Source organism: Pangasianodon hypophthalmus, chromosome 15, assembly GCF_027358585.1.
Source record: "Pangasianodon hypophthalmus isolate fPanHyp1 chromosome 15, fPanHyp1.pri, whole genome shotgun sequence".
Taxonomy (NCBI): Eukaryota; Metazoa; Chordata; class Actinopteri; order Siluriformes; family Pangasiidae; genus Pangasianodon; species Pangasianodon hypophthalmus.
Window position 1 is genome coordinate 1,712,359 of NC_069724.1, and position 22,194 is coordinate 1,734,552.

Here is a 22,194-nt window from a genome sequence, read left to right on the forward strand (position 1 = left end):
GCCATTATTCAGGCAAGATTAGTATTTCTTCAGATAAAAGAGAGTAAGGAGCCATGTGGTGCGAGGCTTAGCAAAGCCAAAGTAAAATGGGGCAAAATAGTAAAATAATAGACCATGTCTAAAGAACAGCAGCATGCTTTCGGATAACAAAGTAAATAAGCTCATCACATTGACAGCTTTTATTCAGACACATCACAAAGGGAGAGGTATTTCACCGGTTACGTGCTACAAATGGGTGTAAAATTAACATCAGTAGTTTGATCAGACATGAAAGCAGCCTTGATTTAAAAAATCCGCTGCTCGTCCCGTTGAACTCCACACGGCGCTGACATCTGCTAGACGCGGCTGTTCGGGCTGAGGTGAGAGAATTTTATACAGCGCAGCAGATTATGGCAGTCTCTCGGGATGGGTGCGGGAAGATGATGAATTGATATCATATTAATAATGAACAGAAATCGTATTGATCCCTTTTTTTGCAGAGGAGAATAGAGATGACATGATTTGCATTCTTACTGGACAATACAGTGAAGCAAAATCAGTATTCAGACACTTTTGTTTGGGTTATTTAATATATTTCCAGTGCTATTTTTAATATGTAGTATATAGTAGGTAAATGTTACATAAAAATAAATGAGATATAGATATATATCTCATTTATGTAGATTTAAAGGCTTCAAAAAAAGTTCAGCAAGAAGTAGCATCATGCTGAAGGTAAAGGAGCTTCCTAAAGTTCTCAGAGACAACACTATTAAACAACACTCAAATGGAAAAAGCTACAGAGCCATAACAAAGACATCAAACATCCCTATCAGTACAATTGGTTGTACTGGTGGAAAGCTCATGGAACCACAACTAATCGTCTCTGGACGGGTTGGCCATGTGAGATTTCACAGATTAATGATAAGGAAGGTAAAGAGAAGCCAGAAGTCACTTGAAAAGAGTTACAGGACGACCTCTAAGCAACAGGAACGACAGTTACACAGAGAACAAGAAGCAATGAACTGCACCGCAATCATCTGTTTCTACACCTCACGCTAAATTCCTCTGCTAACAAAGAAGCACATCTAAAAGTATGTAGACAAATCAGAACTCTTTTGAAATAGTCAGATGAAACAAAAATAGAACTCTTTGGCAATAATTCAGCTCGTCATGTTCGGAGAAAGAAGAGTTATGCGTATGATCGCAAGAACACCAAGAACACCATACCCACAGTGAAGCGCGGTGGTGGGAGCATCATGATATGTTGCTGCTTTTCTGCAAACAGTACTGGGGCGTTACACATCATCGAAGGAAACATGAATGGAACAATGTACCAGGACGTATTAGAGTAGACTTTAATCTCACTGGCCAAGAAAATGAATCTGTGGAGAAGACAGATGTTTCAACAAGACATTGACTAAAAACACACAGCTAAAATAACTCAAGAAGATCCTGCATGGCCTCGTCAGTTTCCTGACTTGAATCCCAGTGAATATATGCGGATTTTATAATTGGGAGTCCATCAGAGGGATCCTTGTGACCCTGGAGGGAAGGACTGACGATGATTTGGCAAAAGGAATGAGCAAAAATTGAACCGCAATGCTGAAAAACATTAATGGCTTTGCAACAAAGTGCTAATGTTGGTAATTTGTGGTTTTTGAATAATCTTCCCTATCCATATCTTTATTAATGCTTATGAGATCAGACTCTATGTTCATATTTATTTACAAAGTCAAAAGATATTATGTGTGTAAATGTGAAGTGGATAAATGTGCTGGGCGTATATTTCCCCCTCACTGTATTTACAGACGTGCTCCTGTGATGAACGTACTCAAAAGTCACAAATGTAATCAAGGAAAGAAAACAAAGTGCAGATGTCCTTCCAGATCTCTCTTCTTTCCTGCTAAGATCAAAGGTTAAACGCATTTCTGTCTTCCTATAGCAACCATAGTGTGAGAGAGAGAGAGACCACCTTACACGTTGTGTAAATTTATGTGCATTTTTATGGGATGTGCATTTTATTTTGTCCTTCACAATGTCTCCTAATGATTGCTATCTGCGTTGCCTGAGATTTGAAATTGTCACATTGCCACGTCTATTTGTTTTCGTGCTGTTATCTAGTCAGCAAAGCCCAGTGTTATCCGCCGAGCAGAATACGCTCGTATTAGTCATGCCAGGTGGAGAACGAGAACGAGCGCTCACAAAAGGTGACAACACTGTGAGAAATACAAAATGCCAAGGTGACAGACTCCTTATTTACTTGAAGTCAAACTTCTTCGCTACGAGCTAATTCTGCTCCTCGGGTAACATTTTCCCTTGTGTCATTGGGGGGAGGACGTGATTATTCGAGTTCGCGTTTGTGCTGAGATAATGAAAGGACCCTAGGGTGAGTCTGACCTGCACATGGCACACGATGTTCACACAATTACTCTCATAAATACAGCCTGGACGGGGTTCTGCGAGACAGAGCTGGCCCATTTTCAAGTCGAAACGGAGCAATGACCCTGCCCCGAGGCCACCCGGGGCTGCTTCCACAACTCCTGCAGATCCGCCGCACAGCTTTTAATGATTACAAATCACCTTCTGCCTATGGGCCGCAAAAATGGGACACAGTCGTGGCTGTTGAGCAGTAAAGATAAGAGATGAGCACTTTCCAACCACCTCACATTCATTCTTAAACCCTCATTCTACAACCGAATATCTCACCAAATGACTTTCCTCACTCTTCTTTAACAGACTCAAGCTTTGCAGCAGCTTGGTTACTATCTATCACAAGTCCATTGTGTTGAAGCTTCAACTTTTTTTCTATTACACTGAATATTGAAAGGTTGTGATTTCGTGACAACCTGATATTAGAAAGAAGCAGAAAATGCCTTGTGAAGTAGCTGTAAAATACCCAATTGTTACCTGTCAGAGTTTTTAATCTTCTTGTTTTTTTTTTTTCCCCCTTCTGCTTGAATGCTTGGACAGAAACTCTGTCAGGTGAAATTACACCACTGTAAGAGCCAATATTTCACAATATTTCACAGAAAGAAACAATAATTATGAAGGAAATGTCAACAGTCAGAATATTTTGTTCGTTTTCCAAAAAACAAATTCAGAAATATAGATGATGACAGATGTTTCATGCCTCATGCAGCAAATCTTCAATTGTTTTTTTTGACAGAGTTTGGTGATTTCATCTGTCGTTTGAGGACACACACACACACACACACACACACACACATAACTTATGAAGTTATGTAGAGAAAATATTTTCGATATCTCTCTTTCAGTTTTTCCTACAGGAGGGTCACAAAAAATTAAAGGATAAAAACAGTAACTCCGTTAGACAGCAGGAGGCATTTATTTATTTTTGCTGCCGTGGTTTGGGTCCAGTTTGTCCTTCTATAGGGAAACATTTCTATCCCAATGGGCGTGGCCTCTTCGAGGATGACTCCGCCCCATTCTTAGGGCGCGATGTCTCACTGAATGGTTTGATAAGTAGAAAAATGATGCAATGCTCTGGCCTTCACTGTCAGAAAAAATGGTTTTTATATAAAAAATCTGTTCGAATTCATGGAACACTTAGCACACCATAATCCATCTTTCAGTTATTCCTTTATCCTGACACAAAATCTCTAAGGCCTGGTTTATACTTGACCAGTGGCAACGTGAGCGGCATTGTTCGCACACTTACCCGCGTACTTTATGAACATCTGGTGGATTAAAAATGACAGACACTAGATGGCACATCAGAGCCAAAACATCCCTGTACGTTTGGTTTATAAATGTTTTGGGATTTCATGCACAATCATGTTAAACACACTGTCTTTTTCTCTTTAAAACTTTCTGCTGTCATTGTGACTGTTGTCATTATTTGCATCTTAAATGATCACTAAAACCATGACCTTACATTCAAAAGTATTTAGAAAGTAGAAGACTGGTACCCAAGACAGACCTTTGAAGGCTACGAATTGTACACAAGGCTGCGATTTGAGACACAACGCTAGTTTGTTTAGTCAGTTGCAGATACGGTGTCACATGGTGCTATACTGCCCCCACTGCTCACACTGGTATTGCACAATGCAGATGCTTAGCATTAATTTCTGTGCACAAGAGGCAATTCAAATGACCTGAGGAGGTGCACGTCAGCCATGTTGCGTACAGTTATTCGTAGTTAAAAAGCGAGTTTAATCCAGGCTTAAGACTGTCAGGTGCTTTTGTAAACCTTTGTGACTGATGGCTGTCAGTAGGTTCCTCCTTACACAGATGTTCAAAGTGATGACTACTCTGAAACTGCAACGCTGGAAAGTTGATGAGCAAGGTTATATATATATGTGTGTGTGTGTGTGTGTGTGTGTGTGTTGCTAGAAAATCGAATGCCCCCACAGGCCATTTATTGCTCATTATTATCCTGCAACACATGCATTCAGCAGCATATCTGACCCCACTCGCTAGCATTCTCCCTCTGCTCTGCTATTGGCAGTGCGCTACTCATGTTTGTTTAGTTAATGAGAATCCCCTTTAATTAGATTTTGATGAGCATCCGGACATCGATCAGGGAGCGAAGAGTGCCTGTCCAACAACAGGAGGTGCCAGCTACATGGACATCGATCTTCCTCTGTTCCTCTCTTCCTCGCAGCTTTTCTCCTCAGATCAAGCTATACCCTTAATGAACAGTATTACCTGAAGTATGACTACGGCAATGGTATGCCAATACTTTCTAAAAACAATCCTTTTCTGAAAGGTTAGAGGTCTGACTCTGCCAGACATCACTAGCTATATAGGGAGATCCTCACTTGAGGGTGTTGTATCTCTCTCTCATCCTGAAAATTCTTTCTGTTGAGTTGATGTTGTAGACAGTAAAGAAGTCCTGATTATACTGCTATATAGCTCAGTGTGTCAGGCAGAATATATGACTGTAATGAGCCATGCCCAGCAATATGATATAAATATATCACATTCATGCCAAAATGAATCTGAACAGCCACACCGACATAGAAAACTCAAAATGTCAGCAGAACACAGGAATGTAATGTGCTAAATGGAATATCAGAAGCTTCTGTAATATCAGTATTGCACATTAAATTTAATGACAATTAAATAAGGCATAAAACATAAAGGGGCAAAGTGTTATAGAAAAAAACGAACAGGTTGGTGTGATCCGTTACCACCCTGAAGTTGCTCATTTTCATGTGTTTTATTCCTCTTATACCACAGAAATTTGCCCAAAGTTACAATTTTTTTTATTTATTAAAGAAAGACGTACTTATTATTCATCTGTGGTCACATTCAAAGTTGTGGAATGTCTGTAAAACAAGTTAGTTCCCGTTATCAATTCCCTTTTTTTTCTCTCTGAATATTAGTCAGTCAAAAAAACCCACAGTGTGTCGTGGTAGAGAACCACAAAGCGTAAACTCCGCTTTCCTGACACTGGAGATTCCTTTAAAAAAAAAAAAAAAAAAACTCCTCACAGAAAACCTCAACCTATCAACAATTAGGCATTTTATTTAAAAAAAATCTATTCATGTGCAGCGTCTGAGGTACAGGTCCCTGTGTAAGTTGTCAGTAAACAATAACGTATAAGAGCGAGCAAGTTAATGAGAGATGGCACTGAGCTGGCATTCAGTATCGGTATTGACAAAAAAAAAAAAAAACCTCTGGCTCAGATATCAAAGATATCCAATCCTGTAACAAATTGCAAAGATTGGAATTGGATTCGGAAAAGAAATGTATTTCTATAACTAGAAATGTTTACATAGAAATAGACTTGACTGTTTTTCCTTTTGTTAGGGTTGATTCTTCTTATTTTTTTTAAATACTTTATTATATTTGCATAAAATATAAGTGATTTTTGTGTGAAAGAGTTTAACTGTGAAAATTAAAAAAATAGAGCTTAGTAGTTTTTAAAGGAAATAATATCAGATGGGTTTTGGTATTACCTGATACTCAAGGTTTCGGTATCTGCATCAGAAAAGAAAAATCCGCATCGTGCCATGTCTAGCATTAATATAACTGAATTTACCTTACAGATGGCACGATTAGCAGAGCCTGTGTGTTTAGATTTAATCAGCACCTTCACCTATAATTCAACATATTATTAATCATAAAAGCCATGGCAGCAGAGAACATTGCTTTTATGTCTAATTGGACATAATGTACAAATTCTGCCGTGAGCTCTCAGCTTCTTGATCCTAATTGCTTCCCAATTCTTTTTATCATATTATATAAATTTGTGGTTAGATCAAAGAACTTTCTTTTCACATTCAAGGTCCAGTTTCTTCTGGAGGACACTTGGGTTGTTTGTCTTGGTTTGTCTTTACAAATGGCAACTGAATAAAAACTGAATCATCTCTTCTTTTCATCTTTCAGATGAGCAAAGGTTTATTGAATTAGTCTGTAATCTGCTTTTAGCCTAAGACATGCCAAAAGCTTAGAGAGCTGAAATGTCTGAAAATGTCACGCATTAACACCGCCCTCTTTGTATAACAGTACAGTGTGCGACAAATGTGTTTTTTTCTTCTTGCAATCTTTAACCTTGGTGAGGAAAATTGCTATTGACATGCAATCATTTCCTTGCGGCGATCACAGGCATGCGATCTAACATTTCTCAACTGCACTTTGGTGAAAGGACTGCTTCAGATATCACACAAAGCCACTGATTCTTAAGGAAATATCAGAAAATTCCCCTTTTATAGAAAGCTTGGTGCGACACACAAACACACACACACACACACACACACACACACACATTGTACGTCATTACTATATTAAGTGTTATTATTGCATATTTAGACCTTCAAAGTAGCTTTTGAATGGGCTCAAATTAGCAACCAGTCAAATTCAATCAGTCATTCCAAGTCGTCATCTTCTCATGCTACACAGCGTAGTTAGCGCTGTAGCTATCCGTGTGCGTCTGAAGACAGTGGATGATCCACCGCACTGCAGTGTGGAAGTTGAGGATGAGCGTCCCTGACCCTACCTCAGTAAAATGTTTCAGTACGCTGGAGTAAACAGAGACTCGTATAAAATGAGGCGTCTCCTTTACCTCTCTAGAAGGCATGAACTCCGTCTAAAAGCATGATTTCGTTCATTTGCTAATCTTAACTAGCTATATTTATCTACTTTTTTTTCTAATGCGATGTTAGACTAGCGTTGATTGTAGTAGCTAATATAAATTGGCTGGGCAGGAAGTCAAATTTCGGTTATTTACAGGATATTTTACTTCTGATTAATTCGTTACCAATCTACGTAGTGATAATCACGCATATGAACAGCAAACTTACAGAGAGAACGATTTAATAAAGGTTACTTTTCACCTGAAAACATGACATTAACATAATTTCATCACTCAGTTAAAACATTTATTTTTCAGTATTTAATGCTTGAGTACATTTAAAAGTAGCAATTTTTTTGACCTTCCCTTGAATACATTATTTTTTTGGCTGGATACTTTCACACTTAATGGAGCGAGATTTTGACACATTGTCTATACTTTCACTTAAGTATAATTTCTCAGCACTTTTCGATCCTATCATTAGTGTTACCTTTTATCAGCTGATTAGAGCTAACCTCTGACACATGCTTTCACAGCGCCTTCATTTTCACGTGCGAATTGAATAAAAGTCTTACCGCAGCTCTTTGAAGGGCTCCGCTCTGACGTGTGGCGTCTCCACCGAGTTACTGAAGACTGCACCCTCCGCCCCTGAAAGCACAAGGGAGAACACATTAGCTGCGCCTGACCAACATGCTAAAATCAATGGACATAATCTCTGAAGCTACAACATCGACTGGTGCAGGGTAAAACGATAACCTTGCCCACGTGCTACTCCTGAGTTTGGCAGGTCAGGTGTTACTGCCTCAACCTGGATCAATGAGTGTTCACTGATGTGTTACAGGCTCTCCTGTGAGTTTGGCTCATTAAACAAAACCTGACCTTTGAACAGATTTTCTACAGCAAAGCTAAAACTGTTTTTTTTTTTTTTTTTTTTTTTACTGCATAGGGAAAGAATGTGAAGGTACATTCTTTTTCGACATGGTGTCCCAGGGCGGCCAAGCATACTGCTGGCATTGTACAACTTTTTTTGATATGAAACTCTTTTTTGGGACAACACACAAATTTCAATTAGAGTCCCAAAACTGCTGACGCACTTTCCGTTGTATTTACAGTACAGAGATTTCCTTTAGGGATGCTCTTAAATTATACCACTGTCCAAAGAAAAAAAAACAAAAGAAAGAAAAATATGCACAGCTTGCTCAGGAGGGACAGATATTTTTTTAGAGTAATAATGGCTCCAGGTGGGTCAGGTTTTCTCTCCAGATACAAAATTATTGCGCTATAACGGTGGAAAAGGGATAGATTTCAAACCACAGGGAGATCCTTACAGGGTTGTAATGCCAAGTTCTAGCTAGTGTGGAACGTTTATACCACCAAGTGGACAGGGTTCAGATTAAAATGGACATAGGCATGGGTAGATCTGTGTACCTTTGCCTGCAGTCTATAAAATAATTAAGGTACACAGTACGAGTGCCAGACCTCAACCTCAACCTAATCATAACTTCACAAGCTAAAATCAATAAAGTAGCCAATGCAAGAAACTAATTTGCTAGAACAGTCTTGCAAGACCAAGTAAAACATCTTAGCTAGTGAATATTGACTATTTGCATGAGCATGCAGGAGATAACACCAGTCATATATGTAATAATGTAGAAACCAGGAAGATCTCATTCTCTAGCTCTTTGCAGTCTGCAGGAGTAGCTAGCAATCTCCGTCAAGATCCACCAGATCTACAACATCCTGCAAAGACTCTAAAACAAAGCTGAAGCTGAAACTTCCTTCTGTCTGGTAAAGCAGTCTTTCCAATGCGGGAAAAAAAAATGTGCCAAATGAAAAATTCACAATCCGCCTCCTTGGCTTAAGCAGCCAAAACAAAAACCCTCCTGAAGTAAATAATGAGCTTTCCTTGGCCAAGATATTTGGCCTGTTTGAGCTCTGGATCCAAACACTGAAGCTGCTTTCAGACGCTTTGTGGCATTGCTGCATCTCCTGACTGTCAACTAGATAAAAATAGCAATAGTCTCGCACAGTGTTCTCAGTGCGCTTCACTTGAACGTGGACTTGATGTCACTTGAGCCTGGAGTTGCAAATCGCTAGATCGGAATCTGTTTGGAGGTTTGCAGTCTGAAGACACAGAATTCACTATTTAATAATAATAAAACTCATTCTTTATTGTATTGCGGTGTGATTGAAGTCGCGAATAATTTTCAATAATGATATGGCTTTGAGGGTGTTTTCACACTTGGTCCGATCACTCGAGTCTGGACTCAGGACCAATTTTGGGCTTGTTTAAGGGCGGGGCTCATAATCACAGGTTGGTGTTACCATGGAAGAACTGTGGATCAATTGCTCAGTTCCACATGTCACTTTTGTGCATGCGGGCTTGCAAAATGGTAGGCATTTGCTGTTTTTTTAAATTATTTTCCTTTGGTGCCAACACTTAAGCAGCGAAGTACAGAGCTTTTTGGATGCATGGCTCGTCATCATGCAGTATAAGAAGCTTTTAGTCATGTACGAGATGTATGTTTTTCACAACACCACAAGTGTGAGCTAATTACAGTGCTTAAGTTCTCTGAAGCATCTAGTTTTATATATCAGTAACCACTATAAAGCCTTTCGCTGGCATCGTGAGAGTAAAAACAGGAAGTCATGTGGCAGATTGAACCCATCACATTGCTTGGGATGCAATTCGGTTGAAGCGAACCCCAGTTCACCTTTTTTAAGAGGACCAGGGTTCTTGGTTCTCGGGACCGCTCCTGGGCTTGAAAACAGCATTCACATTTAACCAATCAAAAAATGACAAAAATGACAGTAGTTCTACTTATAGGTTTATATTAATGCATGTTTTGATATGTTATCGTTTCCATAGTAACATCTCTTTTGCAATACTTGGCATAGCAAACCCGTAATCCAAGGCTGTTTTCAGTTAGGAGATGTTTATGTAATATTTTATGGAAGGAGTCTCTGAAGAAAGGCTGGTCAGGGAACATTTGTTTATAGCTGCTATAACGTACGCGAGAACAGGAACTAACTTGTCTCATGAACATTAATCATGTAACTGTAAAGTGTTAATAAGCTTAATGTGTTGTTCATTAATAAATGAAAAAGTAGCGATCGTTGGTGAATCGTTGTGGTGTAACACACTTAATAACACACTTCGAGCCATGCTGTTTTATGAAAATAATCCACACTTTGCTTCAGGCTGTATCATGCCACTCCAGACGTTGACTATTTTTAAGGAAACAACCTTTTCAGAAGTTGTACAGTCCTGTGTCTCTGTCTTCTCATATTAAAAAATCATGTGCTTCCATTATATCTGATACAGTTTAATGGAGACCACATTTTTTCCCTGCTCCTATTCCTATGTAGCAGTAAAAGGGATAATCTGTTGCTGTGCCAGCAGAATCTTCACACTACACACACACACACATACAGACACACGCATCTGTGTGCTACAGTCACAGTTCAGAGATGCTAATCGTCGCCTCAGGGAATGAATAAAATGAATAAAGTGAACTTGTGTGCATTGCAGCATTGCCTGGGAAATAGTATTATACCAAAAAAGAAGAAGAAGAAGTTAGAAGGGAGTGAAGAGGCTTAAAAGAATTATACAAATGCTTTACTAAAAGATAGGAAGTGATGACAGTTATAATATACATACCTACACATATATACAACTTATGAGTTCTAATAAACTTTTCTGTGAATTTTTCATCAGAGCTTTATAATGGGCATTAACATTACAGGAGCAGCATTACGATGATTTCAGAGCCTGTCTGTCCATCACGAAATGGTGCGCAGTGGTCTAGTGCAAAACTGAGCTTTTATTTCAGCACACCAACAGCTCAATAAACCACCTGTGGAAGCACTAATAAATCATTTCTGCCTCCCCTATTAAAAAGCGCACACCGTGAATGACTTGTTGTATTTCTCAAACAAATTCAATAAGCACTTCGTTCAAACAATACACCGGCGTTCCCCCCGCTGACACACAGTAATGCGGCCACGATAAACGTCCATAAACAGATTGAACGTGTGATCGATAAAGCCATTTCAGTTTTTTAGTTTAACGTGAACATGCCGGGCTCGCCAGCAATGATTTCATCAGTGCGTTCCCATAATGGCGCCCATGACCCTTTCCATGTTCACGGTCTTTGCTCCTGATCAATCGGGCAAGTTATGGGCCACGGAGCCATATCCATCACCGGTGATACAGGACCTCATAAACATTCACCTAATGCCTTTTTTTCTGGAGGTTGAGAAAACTGCAGCTACGATGGACAACGGGAGCTGAACTATGAATTAACAATGTCAGTTCCGCTCTGTGAAACACTGTTTATCTTTGCTGATGAGCCCTAATTGTTGCTATCTGGTGTATTTATTTCTTCACCAGGCTGCCAAGAAGGACTCAAGAGCCAATAAGATTCAGAGATAGATGGTTACACTAACCGACTGTCAATTAAAATGTTAATGTAAAAAATTTTCACAAGATGTCATACAGTGAAAATCAGTAAAGCTGTAAACATCAGTGATGCCATTTCCTTGCCATGGGTAGAATAATTATAACTAATATTTAAATGTTAAATGCATTACGATGGCATGGGAGTAGAGCTTGGGGTAGGGGTTTAATCCTGAGCTTGGGTTATTGGCTGCTTGGAGTTCCTCGTGTTCTCCCCGTGCATTCTTGGGTTTCTAATGGGTTCTCCGGTTTACTCGCACCTCCCAAAAAACATGCTAATTACTCTAAATTGCACCTCGGTGTGATAAAGTGTGAAACAGTGTGTGAATGGGATCCTGCGTCAGGATCCAGGCTGTATTTGCACCTCACACACACACACAGTGACCCTGAGATAAATCGGTTACTGAAGATGAATGAGTGTTTTAACGTTTTTGATATGTGACTTGTTGCCATAAAGAAGGCTCTAGTTGGAATGGATCAAATCCAAGAATGCTAGTTATTAAAAAAAAAAAAAAGCTGATCTTTGAGTTAAAGTTATCCAGCTCAAAATAACTACATTTTTACAAAAATCCTTCTTTTTAGCTGAATACTGGATACGTGGATTCATTTTCAGTGTTTCCTACAGAGACTTTTCACAGAATAGCTTAATTAAGTTTTTCTAATATTTTCCCCCCTCTTTTTCAGTCATTTTTTTTTAAATTTGGTTTTTAATTGGTGTCTCATAGCATGGATACTTGTTCAAACAGTTACAAATAAATCAAAGCCTCAGAGTCATATGCCATTAATAAATAGTAAAATCATTATCTGATCCTGATCCTAATCTTATTAGTAATCTCAAACATCTATCCTTTAATGTTGATCAATTAAAGATGAGGTGAATTGGGGTGAGGAAAAATGTCCAATAATAATCTTCTTATTATTTCAATCATACTGTTTGATTCCGAGTGCTAATTGAGAGTAATTTCAGTCCATGTTTTTTAAGCCCCAAATAATTCTTAGCACAACATCTTGTTCCATTAGATTAATACCAAAGACCGCATGTCATCCATTAGCTGCTGTATGCCGCGCTGTGTCAGGCGTGCAGCGCTGCAGGTGGCCAAATGAGGGGGAATTGCAGCTATCTGTCAGAAGCCAGCACCATGTAATTTCAGGCTAAAATCACACCAACTTGTGGCCAGCTTCCCAGAGGGCCTTTTACTGTGCAAGTGACTCTTTGTTTCAGGGCGAGAAGAGTGATTCAGCGTGTAAGAGTGCCATTGTATGGCATAATCTACTGGGTATTTACATGAGGTCAATGATGCATGTACTCCAGTGAAGTGCTTAAAAAAGGCTGCTAAGTGCCCAAGACCACACCAAAGGGCATTTGCAAGTGGAGAGCCAAAATGGTGGCCTACTGAGAGGCTTTATTAGGTTGAAAGGGTGTACATTCTAGAAATGAAGAGCCAGGAGTGCATTATATTCTTAGGTTGGTGGCATTTTCTCATAGCAGGGTTCCAGTACCATCTGAACTATTCAGGTTCAATGGAAAATACTTTAGCTATTAGAATTTAATGTTTAAATATAGTAACATTTTGGTGTATTTTTTAAAGGTCTCCTCTTCTGTCAAATCCAATGAGCTCAGTTTAGCATCCAATCAAGATCATCACTGTAGAAAGAAAATGATCGAGAATCACACCAATTCGTCATCTGCTCCGACCTTCTCATGCTACACAGTGTAGTTAGCGCTATAGCTGTCCGTGTGCGTCTGAAGACAGTGGAAGTTGAGGATGAGCGTCCCGGGCCAGTACGCTGGAGTAAACAAAGACTGTTAAAATGAGGCGTCTCCTTTACCTCCCTAGACGACATGAAGTTTTGCTAATTTGCTAACATTACTTAGCTATATTTAACTAAGTTAGCCTGTTTTCTTTGCTAATACCAGGTTAGACTAGCATTGATTCCAGTAGCTAACATCAACTGGCTGGGCAGCAAGTCAAATTCCAGCTAACGGTAAATATGTAGATTTAGTCGTGTATATAAGCAGCAACCTTGCAAAGCAAATTTGATGTTTTCAGGTAAAATTGTGTAGATGGTTTAAGACTAAAGTACATTTAAAAGTAGCAACTGCTCGACTTTTACTTGAGTACATTTATGGCGCCATATTTCCACTTTGATTTGAGTAACATGTCTGCATATTATCTCTGTCTACTTTCACTTAAGTTTAATTTCTCAGTATGTTTTCCAGCCCAACACACACACACACACACACACACACACACACACAGACGGAGAGAGAGAGAAAGAGAGAAGGAACAGAACCTTCCAGATAACATCATCTGCAGCAATGAGGCGATTTGTCACACTAACAGTGATCATGAAACTCGCTTCGGTTTGCAGGAGAGTTTGTTTTGTGGACGCGTCACACTCATGACCATAGCCAGCAGTGCTGTGAGTGTAATTCTGTATTTTAATCTGGGAGTGTTATTGATTTGACCTTTGGAAGAATCTCTGGCTACGATCAGCTTTAATGATGCCATCTTTACAATGTTTTCCACTCGCTGTAGCGAATACCGTAAAGGCCAGGCTTCCTTAAGCTACACGTCTGTGTAAGGCTTGACTGAATTTATTTTCCTTCGGTTGTGTCTGTGCTGTAAATCTGCCGATAAATAAGAGGGTTATTGGTTCAGCAACGTATAAAAAACTCCACAAATTCCTCCACAAAGGATCCGTTGTTTGTCCTAAAAATACTACTGTCTTTTTCTCACGTATCACTTCACGATTTCATTCAGCTAGGTCTCGTATAGCTGTACCAGTTTAAAAAAAAAAAGAAAGAAACCATAACAGCACAGTACTGTTGTCAGTTTGAGAATCTAATCTGGAAACATGACTGGTGCTGAGAGATTTATTTTAGTGCTGTTGAGTCCCCAAGGAGAGGTGCACAGGTAAAGCGACAATTTAAACATAACTCACTGACTTTTATAGACTCTTTATCATTTCCTCACTGTGGTCACCTGACAGGAAGCCAATGGTCACTCAGTACAGAGTAATTCCTATTCAGCTTTGATAAAACCATGAAATGTGGTGACTTTATTTCTTCCTTAAGGAAATCTCATGGTTCGCTTCCATAAATTACACACTGTTAAACTTCTGAGCTCGAACCGTTTGCCACAGAAGGATGCTATAAGGATATCACTACAGGTATTATGACTCTTGGTTGCTTTACACTGATCTAAAAAAAAAAAAAAAAAGCTCACTTTAAAGAATTCCAGAGATTTCTACAGTAAGTTATAATTTATGCCGACATAATTAAATGCTTTCTGCCATCTGTGTCATATGTCTAATAATACCACTGCAATCTTAGCCTTTAACAGATAGAAAGATATTATACTATGCGTATTGCTCAGAAGGTGTTGATTAATTTTCTAAAACAGGACAGCACAGGTATTGTGCCGCTGCATGATTTACATTAACACACTTAATTAATCATTTAACATTTAATCATCATTTGTATAGTAACCATTTACAATGGCAGATATTCCACATTAACTTAAAAAAAAGTGTAAATGTTAATGTGGCAAAGTTTTCTGAGAGGTAACATTTTATTTATTTATTTGTTTGTTTGTTTGTTTGTTTATCTATTTGTTTATTTGGAAGCTCCAGTTTCTAGCTCCAGTAATGTAAGTAATAACAAGAACTAAGTTGTTGCAGATGTTCCACAACATTAAATGTAACTATAAACTGATAAAAAGTTCTTTAATTTAAAAATAATTGTGTTGTGAATTCGCTGTTGTATAAGAGGAATAAAACACTTTGGAACATCTTGATGTTTCATTCCTTATTATTTCATATCTAATACACTGCGAGTGTGAATATAAGCATCTCTTAGTGCTTTATTAAGTGTTCTTTTATTCATACTTTTATATTTCATGTGTTACTTTCTTCTCCTTATTGCAGTTATTATATAATAACATAATGTACGTCCATATTGAGTGAACAAAATACAAGATTGTGTTATTAAATGTCTATAAACGTGAGTTTGTATTATTATTTAGTGTAATCCATATTAATATGCTACATAGTACTGATCTGTAGCTCTCCTCTCTATGTACAGGCGTAACGTCTGACATATGTTAGTATGTGTATAAATATTTGAGTGCAAGCCAGGAAAGCTGTTAATAGCAAAGCATCATCATTATTATCAGGTCTGGTTTGAATTAGCTTGCACCACAGCCAGGCAACGGGATATAATTGAAACTAATCAATGAGCTTTAATTATCATTAGTGTAAAAAAAAATAATTCCGGTAATATTATTACCGTGTGGACTCCTCCTGACTGCGAGAGCGGCGAGCGCGAGGAGGGGACGTGTGAACATCCTTCAACTTATTTCTCAACTTCCCCTGTCACAGGCCATTTTAATTACCGCAGTGGTACACCGCTTTGCATTCCCTCCATTTCACAAATTCCATTATCCCGCTCAACTGTCTTGTGGTGTAATTGATTATACTGTCTCTGCTCAGCCATCCTGAAGTATCCACAGCCCACACACACACAATCCACCACCGAAAACACATCACCTTTATCTGTACACTGTTGTTTTCCTTATTTGTCGGGTTTTGTATTAACGTCTTTCTCACGCTGCACGGCTACGACCTACACGCTATTAGCTACAATCTCCTCTATGGAACGTGAAAAATCTACGGTGAAGATGATAGCTACATTAAGCAGTTTTGTTCACACTAGTGAGCGACAAAGTGACTGTACATTTTCATTTTCACGATTTCATCAGCTGCTGCAAGGAACAAAACGATTTTCTCGATGAATTCTCCCAATCCTTACAGCAACCTTATTCCTGAGACCAGTCGTATGGAGCGCATGGTCCGACATTTGTTCAATTCCCCACACAGCTTCAGTTCCTGTTTACTGTTTGGCACACAAAAAGGAGAAGAAAATCATATAACCTTAAATGGTTTCATCTTATCCTGTCATATATGACCTCTCATTAAAGACATTATTAAGAAAAACAAAGCTTGGAAGGAAAGTAGCAGAGATCGTTGGTGCTTCTGGTGAGGGTACATAGCTAGTACAGTTAGCTTGCACTGCTAATCTGCTAACAAAGCTAGTATGAAGCAGAGCATTTAACATGTACATCAAACAACCAAATTTCAGACTGATTAGTGCGTTGTTAATTAATTAATTAATTTTTTAGAATACATTTTTACTGTAAATCGTATAGTCTAGTAAATCGTGCTGTAAACTACAGGCTACATTTTGCGCACTACCTTTTCTTATCAGAACGTAATAAACACTGGACGCATGCTTTTGAATATTTTCTGACCCGGTTTTGTCACACAGACCTGCCAACTTCTGGACCCTACTTACATTTCCTTATAAATTTACTGTATTTACTAAATAATTCATTGTAGTTGATTCAAGTCATTGTAATTCAAGTCAGACATAAGAGATGAGAGAACAACCTGGAACTTTAAGGAAACTTTAAACGGCTAAAAGGAGCAAATTGGTCAAATATATGACATGCATTTTTAAATCCATATCTGATGTTTTCTTATATAATAATTTAATAAATACTATTACATTAATTTGCAATATCCATTTTAGCTGAATACATTTTCAGTCCATCAAGTCTAAAAATATCAGGTGGTGTGACTGTCTGACCACACATGCAGATTACGTAAGGCTAACTATGATTTGTTAAAAAAAAAAAAAAATATATATATATATATATATATATATATATATATATATATATATATATATATATATGTATGTGTGTGTGTGTGTGTGTGTGTGTGTGTGTGTGATTTTATGATGCAAAATAGAAGAGCTTAAAATTATTCAACTCGTTGAAAAAACACCCATAAATTCTAATTTCCACAAATATCACCAGCATGACCAACAACAACAACAAAAGACTTTTATTTTGGCATGCTTTTAGATAAGAGTGGGCCAGGAATTGCACCATAAATGAGACCTCAACTGACCTTAATGCTGCAGTGATGGCGAAGGTCAGTAGCACTTTCACAAATATTGGGAAAAAAAAAAAAAAAAAGGTAATTTCTGAGTAATGGTTATTCTCTTCAGTTTACCACATCAGGCAGAAAGAAAACTATGTTATAAAATGTGTTATAATAATGCTGATTTATGTTTTTAATTACATATAAGCATGATTTCAAGCACAAAGATTTATCTGTTTGTCCAACTAGAAGCCTTTTTAATGAAAAGAGCCTGAAAAGTCAGGTGGCACAACCACTAAGTCATATGGTGCAACCTATGCAAAACTGCATAATTGGGTAACGGCTATAACTGCAACAGCTTATGCAATGTATTATATGTTGTTGTTTTTTTTGTTTTTTTTTTACAAGTTTTTTTTCTGTCTTTTAATGAAAAAATTAGATTTTAAAAATGTTTGAAACATGGCTATGTGTATGAAACTAAAACATTACAAATTCATGTATTGAAAAAAACAATGTCTTATGCAATGCAGACACTAAGGAGAGAAATTTATACACAGTTTCAGTGATGGCAAATAACTTTAAAATATAATATCCCTCATTAACGCGTGGTTGCGCCACCTGACATTTTCTCCATGGTGAGATTTTAAACAAACACTTGGTTAACAAATTTATCAGTCATCCCTCCAAAGATGCTGCTGTTGTCTTCATAATAAATTTGATAATGCTTAAATGTGCTACTATAAGAGAACAGTGTGCTCAGAGCTTAATACATCATTGAACTTGAGTACACATGCTAATTGCTTTGCCCTCTTTAAGCACAGATTGTTAAAATTAATGGAGAATAGAATTCTGTGCTGTAGTCTAACAGCGTGCAGTCTCCCACCACAGCGTCTGATACATCAACACATCTTATTTCAGACGATCTCTGGAAATCTAATCTGTGATGCCTCGTGCACTGTAATTTCTTTTAACCTTGTTACAATGGAAGCTAATCAGTGTCTTCAAACAGGAAAAAGTTAGGGATAAAAGTGATACTCTGCTTATTCATAACAGGATCTCTGAGGATATATGCATAAACGTAATTGGGAGAAAAAGTGATGTCCTTTTTATGAGGACGGTGGGTCTCATGAGGACGCGACTGAACTCTAATTCAGTCCGCTAAATAGTTTTCCACTGCTTATTATTTTCATTTCTCTTACAACGGTGTGTATGGGGTTCTGGCTTCCGACTTGTTTCTCATTTCTCTGGCAAAAAATAAACTCTTCTGAGCCGTCTGTTTAATATTGAGCAAGGTTATCAAAGTTCTAATAAAAAACGTTCTTCTAGCTCATGTTTATAGACCCTTTTGCTGTTTGTGGGAAAAAAAATGAGACGCATGTGCAACCTGGTTGCAGAAAGACCCGGGGAGCCTACGAATCTGTCAAGAATTTTATTTAGGAATCATTTTAACATTAGCTAAAATGTCCTCCGCTTATTATTATGGATTAGCGCTAAAACACAGAGAGCACTATTCGGCTAAACTAACACTTTTACACATGTTGTAACTCGGCGTCCTGTCAGATGCTAAATGACGGTCTAGCCTGCAATGACTAAACATATATACACTCCTGAGCAAAAAAAATAAATAAATAGGCCAAGCCCAAAATGGCAAATATGAAGCTTTTAATGGTCTTAACAACAAATCATTGGTTAGAAAATGAGCAAGAATGAAACAGATGCACTCCTGAGAGCTCCTGTGCCTCCATTCGCTGGTTTCCTTTTGCTGCAGTGAACTGCTTGTTTGGGGAAAAACTAGAAACAGGGAAATTCACTTCTATAGTCTTCTTGTACGCAAAGGTAAAGTCATGATAATGATTAAAATGTTTGATGTAAAATTTAAGCTTACACATGTCTGGGTGTACAAAATACTCCAAAAATATATTCTAGGATGTTTTTTTTTTTTTTTTTTAAAGATTAGTGATTATTTGGTTATCTGCTGCACCTGATGCAGCCCATCAAGGACCACAAAGCTTAAACATTTAAAGAAATCGAAGGGAAAAGCTCCCATACTAAATACCTTTATCTATTCGTTTAATTCTTGCTCATTTCCTGACCAATGATTTGTTGTTAAGACCATTAAAAGCTTAATATTTTGCCATTTGGGGGCTTTTTTTCGCCCAGAAGTGTACACATCTCATACAAACACTGAGTGTTTACACTAGAGAGAAATTGAAGGCATATAAATCTCTTTCCTCCAACTTTGTTGTTTTCAACATGGAATATTTTACGATTAAAACATCAAGGTTGTCACGGCACTGAAAGCCGAAGTTCTGCCCAATCAGACACCATAAACTCCTTTGTAAGCTTAACAAAGTTAGCAAGCTAAATCTGATCATCATAGGCAACTCCTCAGTAAGAACGTGAGCTAGCTATGTAGCGTTATCTACCTTGTTTCTTGATGTACATTCTGCGCGAGACATCGACGTTTGTTAAAGCAGGATGCTGTAAATTAGGAGCGTTAGCTAATTGGCAAGCTAAGTCTGTTAAATTCTTAGTTAGCAAGCCAACTCTACTGATATGATAGTTAGCTACTTAGTTTAGATAAAATCAGCACTGCAAAAATGGAGCTCATCAGATTCAAAATTATCCCTCCTGTCTACCAGATGTCTTCTGTTGGATTGGAAAGGTGTCTGATTGGATAGCATGCGATAAAAATGAATGCGTTTAAGAACACTTTTCCGATTCGGACACCCGACAACGCAACATTTTAGAAAATGATGTGTCTCTCTCAGGGGTGCTGATGGCATTAAACTTCCTGCAGAGCATGGCATAATTAAACCTAAAAATGCACCTCATCCATTAGGCACATTCAGGTTCTATTTTCCTAAGCTGTCATTTTTTCATATCTGCACTTTATTGTGGATGTGAGCAGAGACTCAGAGACTGGTACGGTGGCGGCTTTTCATCTGATGAAGCAATATTTATCTTGAAAGAGTTGCAAAACACCTCCATCTGTTCCATGTAGAGAAATAAGCATAAGTTTGAGAGGGGAAAAAAAACAGTTTTAGCAAATTAGTTTGTTCAAAGTTGGTGTATTTACAAAGCTGGCACTGTAACACAAATGAACAACCGAGATTCAAGAACGTGATACGAACTGCTCATGTACACTACTGATTAAAACCGTTATCTTTCATGACTAATAGGGTCTATAAAAAGCAAAGCTCAGGGTGGCATTTTCATGTCAATCAATCATTTAATTAAAAAGTGTGTCCATGTAACATTGACACCATTGGAAATTACTGAACTATAACATAAATGCTTTTTAAAAATATACCCAGCTCTGTGAATTACTTTACCATATTTACAAATAGCAAATGAGCATGCTGTATTATTATTATTATTATTATTATTATTATTGCTGTTTTGAAAGTCCATGAAAGGAAAAAACAATTTTTTAAAAGTTATTTTCTTTGCCACTATTCTGCGATGTGTGATTTTAAGACTTTATTTCCTTACACTTTTTGTCATATTTAATGTTTGAATGTTTTTTTTAAGGATATAAAGCTTCACATCAGAGTGATCTCATTACATTACATTTCATGTACATGGTACAAACCACTATTAAACATTACGGTAGAATATATCGATTGATGCTGCTTGTTAGATATCATCTTGAAGGTAATAGAGAGGAAGTAAAGAATGGTTATGGTTGAAGAGGCTTATTCTGAGTTTTATCATCGTATTTAAAGTGGTGCATTGTTCACAGGAAAGTTCTATTTAGACATAGGACATGAATCACCTCTAAAAGTGCCTATAAAAGCACCAGTGCCTTGTAATGCAGACTGTGAAAACCATCAATAACCCCTCTGGGTGAATACTTGGCTCAGGAACATGCAGTGCGGTCATGAAAAGGTGGAATTGCAGCCATTATTACTCTGTGCATAAACTGTCATCAGCGCGGGTGCTTCAAGGAGGGGCAGTGGTCAAGGCCAGGGTACAAATAGGATGTCAGCAACCTGCCAGCAAACAGCAGTGAATTCTGATCCTAATAGCAAAGCGAAATACACAGGAATGCAGTGCGACATTGGAGTGATCATGCTGGAATTTGAGGCTTGTGTTGAAGCGTGGTCTGATGTAAAACAAAGGATGTTACTCTTATAGGATGATGTCCTGTCATATGCATCAGAAGCCTGATGGCTCTTTAAACCTGGCGTGTTGCGTCAAGTCACGTGTCTATTTCACGTGTCTAAGTGTACACTCAGTAGAATCCCACTGAAATCACAAAACGACACTTTCTATATGCTGCACACTTTATTTAAAATCATAATTTACAAAGATGTCATGGTTGTGCAATCTGTAGCTGCAAGTGTTTGTACACCATGATACTCATTTCACACCAACATAGGGAAACAAAATAAACGCAAATTATATCGGTTATTCGCTTTCCCACCGTCTCGTCGCTTTTTTAGCTGAATGCTTTCGTAATTATAGCTGGCAGATCGCTACAGACAAAATGAACAGAACAAAAAAGACTTAGAGATGTGAACTACTCTTCTTTTTGGTGTTCAGGCACTTTAAGTCCAGTCTGTTGTACTAGCGCTTTCTTCAGGACAGTATGCCAAAGACTTTTATTTTATTTATTTATTTTCCCTCCTGATTTTCTCCTAGTTTAGTCTTGGGCAATTCCCACCTAGACCAAGTCAGGTCTTCACCTATCATATGACAGCTACCAACTGTGGAGGGTGAACACTCTCATTTGCCTCTTACGAGAACTTCTGCTCATGTTGCA

The 22,194-nt window shown here is 38.0% G+C and overlaps 1 protein-coding gene across 3 annotated transcripts in view; it reads right to left on the reverse strand.

Moving 5' to 3' along the window:
* Nucleotides 1-22,194, reverse strand: part of sgcd (sarcoglycan, delta (dystrophin-associated glycoprotein)) — a 177,461-nt gene that overhangs the window by 11,083 nt on the left and 144,184 nt on the right. For all 3 annotated transcript variants that reach the window (XM_026938741.3, XM_026938742.3, XM_026938739.3), the window contains exon 6: nt 7,594-7,666. In XM_026938741.3, the coding sequence (XP_026794542.1) occupies nt 7,594-7,666 (73 nt within the window). The remainder of the gene's footprint in view (nt 1-7,593; nt 7,667-22,194) is intronic.